The 10312-nt window shown below is 58.2% G+C and overlaps 1 protein-coding gene across 1 annotated transcript; it reads right to left on the bottom strand.

The window, feature by feature from the left end:
* Nucleotides 1-4118: 4118 nt before the first annotated feature.
* On the bottom strand, nucleotides 4119-9349 carry DLX3 (distal-less homeobox 3). The gene is made up of 3 exons (XM_082441745.1): nucleotides 8780-9349; nucleotides 7549-7739; nucleotides 4119-5956 (listed from the first exon to the last, which is right to left on the bottom strand). Exons 1-3 carry the CDS (start codon nucleotides 9102-9104, stop codon nucleotides 5609-5611), a joined length of 864 nt encoding a protein of 287 aa, XP_082297871.1. The 5' UTR covers nucleotides 9105-9349; the 3' UTR covers nucleotides 4119-5608.
* Between the last annotated feature and the right edge of the window lie 963 nt (nucleotides 9350-10312).

The raw sequence follows: 10312 nt of genomic DNA, 5'->3' as shown, positions 1-10312 counted from the left end.
CAGCTAGCAGTGACCAGCATGGCTGAGTGACAAAGGAGAAAGACAGGGACTGGAGGTCCAAGAAGGTTACCCTGAGGAACTGGCTTCTGGGGGAGGGGGACTGGGCCCCTGAAAAGAGCTGGAGGATGGCCTTCCTGACTCCCTGGCTCCAGCCTTCTCTGCCATCCCCCCAACCTGCTCCCTCTGGCCCAAGCCCCACCAGGGCCCCCATAAACACTGTCCTCCCGCCCCCCCTTCCCTGGGGCCAAGGAAACTCATCTCCAAGCACTTTTTGGCTTCTGAGCCTCCCAGCCTCAGGCTGCTGGGTGGCTGGTAAACAGCTTGTTAAGGTGATTAACGCTGCAATTAAAGCTGGAAAAACCGAGGCCAGGGTGCTGGCTGAAGGCTCTCCCTTCTCCTCCCCCTCTCTGTTCTCCCCCTGCCCTCCTCTTCCATCCCCTCCGGGCTTGGTTGACGCAACTCAGCCTGACTTGGCGAACCAGAGCCCTCCCCTAGGCTGGGAGGCTGCACATCGAGTGTCCAGTTGGTCTCAGCTGCCCAGAATCCCTTCCCTGCGGAGGTTGGGGGCCCTGCTGGCCTGGGGAGTAAGTGGTAGTGATGGTGTGCTGCTGAGGCGGTGGTGTGCAGAGGCTGATTTGGGGTGAGGTCTCTAAGATCCACTAGTGCCTGGGACCCCTTAAAGGGAGGGGCCTCAAGGACAGGGGTAGAAACCATCCTTCTCGTCCACTTCCGCAAGTGAGAAGGGCAGGGGCCGTCTCCTTCCAGTCGAGGGGCAGGAGTTTCCTTTCTCCAGGCTCTCAGAGTCAGGGTGGCTCCCAGCGCATCTGAGGGGCTGGGAAGTGCCAGACCCTGAGCCTTGCATCCGGGGAAGGTTTTAAGGACCCACTGGGTCCGTGCCTCCCCTCCCTTCAGCATCAGCTCTAGCCAACGCGCGAGGGCCCTCGAGGCTCCTGCTCTCAGGCTCCCCCACAAGCCTCCTTCCTCTGCACCCCATGAGTCCTAGGAGAGGAGTTATTCTGCAGGTGGGGTCTCCAGGGAGTATGTTCCCAGACCCCCATCTCTGCCTGTCATGCTGCCATCCTTCTTTCAAGGCATAATTCAAATCCCACCTCCCCCATGAAGCCTTTCTACGTGTCCTTCCCACCCACCAGCAACTGGCCCTGCCCTTTCCTCTGACAACCCATCCAGTCTCTCTGACTGCGTCAGGTTTGTCCAGCTGGGGGCCTGTCCGGGGTGGGCCCTGCTTCTGGCCATGGAGCTCGTAGCCCAGGTCTGTGCCTCCCTTCCCCAGGCTTCAGTCATCTGTGGTACCAGCTCCTAGAACAGTGCGTGGAATAGAGCAGGTGCTCAGTAAATATTGGTTGAATCCTTTTTGGAGTGCACCTAGAGATCGGTGGATCAACCAATGTGGTAAGTGCAGCCAGGGGCCTGGGTCTGAATGAGGCACATTGAGGGTGGGATGGGGCAGGAGGCTAGGTGGGCAGTAAGCCCCATCTCCCCTGTCACCATCGTCAACAGCAACTTTGATACACCGAGCAGTACGTACCATGTGCTGGATGCCTTGTGAAGCGTTTTACACATATTATCCATTTAGTCCTTGCAACAACTACCTGCCAGGCAGGTAGCATTATTCCTATGTTACAGATGAGAAAACTGAGGCTTAGAAAGGTTAAGTGACTTGCCCAAGATCACACAGTCAGTAAAGTAGTGGAGGCAGGATTCACTCCAGGTCAGCTGACACCAGCGTGCACATTCCTGACTACAGCATTAAGCTTTTCCAAGGATCAGCCCTGGGGAAGAAGCCCAGCCCTGCCCGCCTCCACTTCTCCCAGGGAAGGACTCAGGGAGGAGGGCTGGCGGGTTGGGGTGGGCACAGCTGCCCAGCTCTCTGACACTCTGCCCTGGCATCTTAGTAACCTGAGCTGCAGAAAAGCCCATGAAGAGCACCCATTCTCCAGACAGACCAGGGTTCAAATCCCAGCATTGCCATGTATTAGTTATGTGAACTTGACAGAGAGAGACTGGACCTCTCTGAGCCTCAGCTTCCCCATCTGAAAATTGAGTACTATACCACCCCCCTCCCTGGCTGTTGCGAGGATAACATGCAAAGTGCCTGGCACAGAGTAGGAGTTTAGCAAATCCAGCCCTTATTAAGGTTTGGAGAACAGTGATCCTCAGGGAAGACTGGGGTTCCCTCGCCCCCCTCTTCTTCCCTGAAGGTTGTCACGAGGCAACGAGTGTAGTCAAGAAGCACCTGGCAGAAGATGGGCTCAGCTGCCCCACCTAGGCACTCTGCCAGGTCCCCCACCCAAGTCCCTGTCCTTGTGGCTCTCCTACCCACCAGGGCTGGTGAAGAGGGCCACCTGCCTGGCCTGGAGGTGAGGAGAGGAGGAAGGGGAGGTGAGGGGCGGGGCTGACCCTGAGGGAGGTCACCCGGGCAGTTAATCCAGCCTGACAGAGCAGGGATGAGCAGGGAGGAATTAGGGAGCTTACAACATCCTTTCATCCCGAAGCAGCCTGCCCGCCAGCCTGCCCGCCCAGCCTCCCTCCTTCCTTCCTCTCTCTTTCTGTCCTTTTTTTCCCTCTCCCTCCCTTTGCTGGCAGCCCAGTCCTAATAAAATGCAGTGTCTCCAGCAAGTCTGCCCGGCTGCCGCCTCGCTGCTCCTGCCTGCACGCAGCCCTCAACCCAAACTGCTCAGCTCAGCCCCGCCTGGCAGCTGCCACTTAACCCTTGCCAGCCTGGCTGGCGTCCGTGGGCTGGAGGCCCTCCTCCCTTCCACCACCCTCGGGCGTGGTGGGAGGGGAGGCCTATTTTCTGAGAGGCAGAAGGGTGAGGTGAGGGTTGGAGGGCCCCCATGTTCTGGAGCCCTGCTGTTCCACAAGGCCCTTCTGTCTTCTGCCTTCTCATCCTTATTCTGCTTTGTGCCTCACCGTAGCCACAGAGGCCAAAAGGGTGGGGATTGTTGTTCCCATTTGACAGATGAGGAAACTGAGATTCTGACAGAGAGGTTCCAGGCTAAGCTGGGTCACCTTGGCTGCTGGGTGGTGTTGCTGACTCCCCATCCTAGACTTTTTCCAGTACAGGGAGCTGCCTATGCCTGTGTGTGTGTGTGTGTGTGTGTGTGTGTGATGCTCGGGTGACTTGAGCGATGCGTGTGTGCATCTGTGTACCCCTTGGAATGCACGATTTGTATATTTGTGTGATGCTAGCATGTCTCAGGTGTGCGTTTGGATCTGTGTACTGGCCTCAGAGGGCAACACGTTTGCCTGAGGTGGGAGTCCGTGTATGTGTGATGGTAGAGATGCGTTTCTTGGTATGTGTGTGTGTGTATAAGCGAGAGAGGTGGCTTCACAAGCGTGTGCGTGCATTCACGCTGTCTCCCATCTGTGCCAAGATGTTTGTTCACACACACCCCACTCCGTTCCTACTGCCACCTCCAGCTCTCTGTCCCCAGAGTCTCGGAGTCTGGCAGCTGGAAGAGGAGGGTGGCAGCACTGCTGGCCCAGGCCGGCAGCCGTGGCAGCAAAAGGGCTCTGAGTCAGGGCCCGAGCACTCCCAGGGAAGGTCAACATGGAAACCCCTTGTCTGTTTCCATGGTCCAGCCTGGATCCCAGTGGCCTGGGGTCCCTGCCAGCTGTGGAAGCAGTGGTGTTCCCCCTGCCTGAGGCCTCACCCTCACCCCCAGCTGAAAGGGATAGACAGGAGAGTGAGGGGCCAGGGCGTGGAGGCAGGGGGTTTACACGCGTGTGCAAGCGTGTCTGCATGTGAGCCCAAGATCAAAGAGCAGTCCTGAGGTGACCCGGCGGCAGTGGCGGATGGCTGCTGGCTGGCAGGGGATGCCAAGCCACCAAGCAGAGTGGAGTCAGGGGGGCCAAGGGCTGGGAGCCTCCACTCCCCAGACCGTGGGGGCAGCCATGGGGTCAGGAGCACCTACTACCCAGGGCCAGGCTCAGCCCAGTCCTTGAGCCCAGAGCGCCAGCAGTAGGTCCCCAGGGCTCTGACTCCCCCAGGAGACCCTGGAGGCTCAGAGGGCCTTCCCCACCAAACACCTTCCCCAACTCCCGGCCCTCCGCCGAGAGCTGCCTGCCTCTAGCCTCCAGTTCAAAGAGCTCAGTGGTTATTTTCTTCTTTTTTATTAATGTTATATATAAAGATGGGTCCAATAAGAAAGCAGAAATGAGAAGGCTGGGAGGGGGTGGGACTTGGCTTCATTCCTCTACCCCTGGGGTGGGACTCTTCGAGATCCACCACGTCTCTCCTCTCGCCTGTGCCTCCCACAAACCCAAATCCAGCCGGAGCCCACATCTGTTTCTCTCAGCTCACGACGCACAGGCAGGTACATCCAGGAGGAAAGGGCCACATAAATAGGAAACCACAGTAGGGAGGAGGCTGCTTCTCTCTGTTGCTTTAAAAAAAATACATACTATATATATAGCTACAGTCTTCTACCTCTCCTTTTCTTCCATGTTCGACCACATCAGGGGTGGAGGACGGTTAGCTCTGGGGGGCGTCCGGGCCAGGAAGGGGCAGTGCCACTGACCCTTCAGACAGCCACCCCCTCACCCCTAAAGGCACCGAGTTATAACCCTTCCCTTGTGCCCCATGCACGTCACCCGACATTCTCCGCCGTCTTGGCGGGAATTATCTGTTTCCAAGGCCACCGGAAAGGGGGTGTTTTGGGGTTTGTCTTGCCTTGGAGATTTGGGGTTTGGCGCCAAAACTGCCAACTCACTGGAGGAGAGGAATAGGTGGGGTGCGGGCGAGCAGAGGCACCCACGCAGGGGAGATTGGTCCTATCTGTTAACAATGCCCTTTGTCTTCCTATTTTTCAACAGCTTTTGAAACCAAAGTTGTGCAAAGTCCTGTACATGGAAGAAGAAATGGGTCCTCGGGAAGGATGCCTGGGATCCACCCCTCCTCTCCGACCAAAGCGGGGGAGGGGAGGTGCTCCTTGAGTTCTCTCTAAAGCCACAAATATTAAAAACTTCCCTTACTTGGGGGCTTTTCTTTGGTTTAACCCTCAAACCCTAAATGAGGGCTAAAAGTTCAGGGCAGGGCTCGTTGAGGTCCCCACCCTGAGTCCCAGTCTCAAGGTTCAATGTCTTTTTGGCAGAGGGAATGCTCAGTTAAGGGGCAGCCCAGGTCCCCGTGGCAGGAGCTTAGGCCTGGCAGGTCCCAGAATCCACACTGCCTGGTGCCCCAGCCCAGGCCTGACCTGAAGACGCTCCACGGTGTCCCCAGTGCCCAAGGACTCCAGTCTAGGGACTCGGTACTAAGTTTTAGAATCTGGAAGGTGATGAGCCATTTAAAGCCAATCCAGGCTCTTGGAGCAGAAGGGAAACAGCTGTCCCAGCCGGAGTGAAGTTCCCAGACATCTGGAGGGGCACCCCAGTGTCTAGGCAGGGGAAGGGAAATTCAGGGGGCATCCTTGGCCCATGCAAATTTCATCTGGAAGCTCTTGGGTCCCTGGAGGAAGGGGCAAGGGAAGGGGGAAAAGGGGTGTCCTTTCCCCTGTGCTCCCCGATGATTCCTGAGTGTCGGCTGGGACGGAGGCGCCTTCTGCTTGGTCCTGGGGTTCCTTCGTGAGAGGTTCAGGCCGGGGGCTGCTCAGTACACAGCCCCAGGGTTGGGCGGGGGCCCGGGGGAGGCATGGTGCAGGGTGGCTGGTTGAGGCGGCTGCTGCTGTAAGTGGGGTCCACTCAGGTTCTGTGCATGGTACCAGGAGTTGGTGGGGTCGTCCAGGTAGCTGGGGGAAGCACTGTACGGGAGCGGCGGGGGCAGCTGGCTGCGGGCAGGGGCTGGAGTAGAGTGGGAAGACGTGTCCCAGAGGGCGGGTGACGGTGGTGAGTTGCAGGCCATGGAGTCACTGTTATTGGGGCTGTGCTCCAGGGGCGCCTCCCCGTTCTTGTACAGCTTCTTGAATTTGGAGCGGCGGTTCTGGAACCAGATTTTCACCTGCCCCAGAGAAGAAAGGGGGAGCTAGTTAGCCTCGCAGAACGCTGAGTGAAAACCCCTCAGGGAACCCAGCCTAGAGCGGGCAAGGCCAGCACCCACCGTCACACAAGACCCAGGCAAAACCCAGGCACCCGAACCCCCAGGCCAGCATCTTTATTCTGTCGGGGACGGAACTTCGGCCAGGAACTTCTGACTGCCTAGGTCCAAATTTTGCTCTGCCACTTACTAAGCGTGGGACCTTGGGCAAGTTACTTAACCTCTCTGGTTCTTGCTTTCCTCATCTACAAAATGGGGATGATGGCAGCACTATTACCTACCTCATAGGGTTATTATGATGCTCAAATAAGTTAAGACAAATAAAGAACTCAGAACAGCCAGCCATACTACTGACATAGTAAGCACTGAATAAAAGGCAGCCCAGGCGGGAGATGGGCGGTTTGTGGTATTTTGTTCACATTGGAAACCCATAAGCAGAGGTGCACAGATACACAGAGACAAATGCACATCCACATAAGCATCTCCATGCGCGGCAATGTACACACTCACAGCTTCACACACGAGACACCAGGCTATAAAGATACACACATGCACAGATACAGCCAGATAAACACCCTGCAAACATGAGTACCCACGGTCACACACTCAGGAGCCCTCCAGGGCTGGCTAATGGGGGTGACCTGGGGACTCAGGAGCAGGTGAGCCATGAGTCCCCAAATTTCCCTTGGGGTTTCTCCCCCTCCCCCTGCTGCTCTCCACCCCATGACTGGTACAAACAATGAATCAGCTCCTCACCGGGTGACCCAGATTCCCGGCGGACCAGGCCCCACGCAGCCGCAACCCAGGCCCGCCTGTCAACACCTGTAGGGAGCCAGGCGTCCGCCACTCCTCCCCTGAGCAGTGACAGGCTGCTGGGGGCTTTAGGGACAGGCTGGGGGTGGGGGGAGTCCCACCTCTGAGTTCCTGTCCCCCTTTGTGGGGAATCTCTGTTCCTGGCTCCCGGCACACACAAAGGGGTGGAGCATTTGGGTGCTGAGCAGGAATGCAGTCTTTTGATACAAGCACACATTTTTGTACATGCACTCACCCCTGTGCCCAGTCAAGTACATCTGCCTTGCCATCTATAAGCACAGTGACCCTTGAAAGGTCTCACTCCTTAAGTGTGCTTTCCCGCATGTACACAGATCCATTAGCCTGTGTGCAAATATACATGCATACACGTATATGTACACCTCTTACACACACATGCCTGGCCTGGGGGGAGACACGGTGTAGACTCCTATCAGTGACCAACCCTGTGAGTGACCCACACTGTTGGGGGCCTGTGGGAGCTGGCGATTCTGGGGTACAGGGAGGACACCTCTCCTTGTGAGAGACTCCATCGCACAGGTTCACAAATATGCACGCCTGTACACGTGCTAATGCACAAACTTCCAACAGAGGTTGAGATCTGGGGGCCCCTCCACCCACAGGCAAGGGTTTCAAGGCCCTGCGGGGAACTTAAGAGGCCATCTAGGCTCAGCAGCGCCTGGGGAGTCCCGGGGTCCCGCGGGGCCCCACCGAGTCCTCGCGGCCCTCGACCGCCCACCACTGACCTGCGTCTGCGTGAGGCCCAGCTGCGCGGCCAGCTCGGCGCGCTCGGGCAGCGCCAGGTACTGGGCCTTCTGGAAGCGGCGCTGCAGGGCGGCCAGCTGGTAGCTGGAGTAGATCGTGCGCGGCTTTCGGACCTTCTTGGGCTTCCCGTTCACCATGCGCACCTCGGCTTCCGGTTCCTCCTTCACGGACACTGCGGGCAACGCACGGGGCAGTGGGCGGCTCAGCCTCGGCCTGCGACCCCGGGGCCCTCATGGGCCCCGCGGGACACGCCACCCTCCGGCCCACCTACTCACCCCGGGACTTCCCGGTTGCTCGCTCCGCCGCCGGCGCCCCGGCTGGGAGCTGCGGCCACAGCGCCGGGCCGGCGGCCGCCCGCGACGCGGCGCTCCCCCGCTCCCAGCTCCGCGCCCCCAGAGCGCGGTCCCGGCGCCAAGCTACCACCGGACGCGCACGGCCGCCGCCTCGCTCTCCGCAGCTCCCGCCACCGTCTGCCCGCCGCCCTGTCACCCGCACCACGCCGTCGGTCGCTTCTCTCCCTCTTTCCCTTCCGTCCTCCCTTCCTTTATTGTTCTTTAAACTTTTTATTTTAGAATAGTTTTAGATTTTCAGAAAAGTTGCAGACACATCAGACTCCCTTCTTCCTTCCTTCCTTCACCCTTTCCTCTGTTCCTTTCTTGTGTCCTTTCTCTCACTTTGTCTCTCCACTTTTACGCTGACTCTACTTTTCTCTTTTTCAGTTTCTCCACTCTCCGCTGCTGCTTCCTTCCCTGTTCTGGTAATTCTGAGGGGTCTCTCTCCGTGTCCCCCTCACCTTCCTCTCCCCACCCCCCAGCCCAGATCCAAAGAGGGGTCGCAGAGCTTCCAGCGCCCGCTGCCTACCCGCCAGCCCTCTACAGCCCGATGGAGGACCGCCTGCTGAAGTGCCCGGAAAGCACCTGGAGCAGGAGGTTCTCTGACATCCACAGCCCCTGCGTCCTCGCCTCGCTCACGCGGATCCTCACCCAGGACCACGGCGCCCCGCACGCACCACGCCCCGAAGGCGCGCAGTCTCGGGACTGGAAGGTCGTCTGTCCCCTCTGGGGGTCATCTAGCCCACCTTCTCTAACTTCGGAGAGTACATTTCTTACCCGGGGCGCGTCCCTAGATTTCGGCTCCAATTCCTCGCCTTTCTCTCGCTCGCTCGGGAACCTCCGCGTGTCCCCCACTCTCCCGCGACCCCGTGGTCCTCACCTGGGTCCTGCGCGGGCAGTGGCTGTTCCCGGTAGGCTCCGTATTGCCGGTAGGAGGTTCCGTAGGTATACTCGGACTTGGGCGAATACGCGCCCGTGCCTGCAAGCCCGTTGAGGTTGAACTGGTGGTGGTAGGTGTAGGGGTTCACGGTCTGGCCATAGGGCTGGCCCGAGTAGTAGTCGTGCTGGGGAGCGCTGTAGTAGCCCAGGTCAGTGACGGAAGACTCCGGCAGGGTGGGCGAGTCCTTGGAACCCGCATGGCAGCTGAGCGAGCTGGAGATATCGGTGAGGATGCTGCTGAGCTTGCGATCGAAGGAGCCACTCATCCTGGCGGGCGCCGCGCCACCCCCCGGGCTGGCCTCGGCCGGAGCGCCGGAACGGGCAGGAGCGCGGGGGAGGCGGAGTAGACGAGGCGGGGGTGCGTGTCCGGAGGGCGAGGGGAGGGCCCGGCAGCGTCTCTGGGGAGGGTCGGCCGAGGGGCGCTTAGACCATCGCCGGTCTTCCGGCGGTCGCGGCGCGTTTCTCGTCGCGTCCCAAGCCACAGTCAAATGCTGCCAGCTCCGCCCGGCCAGCGGGTTATAGACTCAATAGTGGAGTCGCAGAGGGAGGCCCCAGCGCTCTGATTGGCTGCAAGTCTTGCCTTCCAGGCAAAACATGCTCTTGAGCTCTTTCGTTCCTCTCTCTCCCTCTCTCTCCCTCTCTCTCTCTCTCTCTCTCATTCTTTGTTGTTACCCAACACATACACACACACACACACACACTCACACAGACCCCTCTGTTCCTCCTCCTGTGGATCCCTCCCTCAGCCCAGATAAACCCCCAGTGTCTCTGAAGGAAAGAGTGGGAGGAGGGTGTCTATCTGTAGAGTCCCCAGGATCCTTCAGTCTGTCTGTCTCTCTGGCTGTGGGTGGAAGGTGGGCTCAGGTGCGACAGAGAAGGAGGGGAATTTGCCTATTGGGTGTTTGTGGAGGGAGGTGGTCCAAGGTGTGTGTGTGTGTGTGTGTGTGTGTGTGTGTGGAAATGACAGGCAGACAAACATGCCCAAAGTAGAAGGACCCAGGGCTCATGATAATGTTCTAATTTCTTTTAAAATCAGAAGAAAGGAGAACATTTTAGGTTGAAGAAAATGGTTGAATGTATATTAATATATTTATTGTCTTTACAGCAATGCAGTCATAAAGTGTAATTTAAAAAAAATATTCTTAATGGAGGAAGGGGCCCATCAGGCAAAAGTGCCTTGGGCCTATGAAAGTCATCGCTGGGTCCAGGGAGGGTCCTATTGGAGAGGGCCTGGTAAGCAGGTGTGTGGATGAGGGGCTTATGGAGAGGGTGGAGGTGCACAGCCTGTGTGTGGCGATGTTAAAGCTATCTCCAAAACTTTCAGAGATGGCCTAGGCTTGCTGGAGGGAACAGGGAACCTGGGGTCCCCATGAGGATGGGTGGGACACAGGCTGGATATCTGTGTGCTTCGGTAAGTCTGGGGGCAGATTCTGTGTATTTGGGACAGCACTGGGGGAGTGTGGGCATTTTTAGA

The sequence above is a fragment of the Balaenoptera physalus genome (genome assembly GCF_965194825.1).
Source record: "Balaenoptera physalus genome assembly, chromosome: 20".
NCBI classification, from domain to species: Eukaryota; Metazoa; Chordata; class Mammalia; order Artiodactyla; family Balaenopteridae; genus Balaenoptera; species Balaenoptera physalus.
The sequence above is the reverse complement of the archived record's forward strand: the minus strand, read 5'-3'. Positions and strand labels throughout refer to the sequence as shown.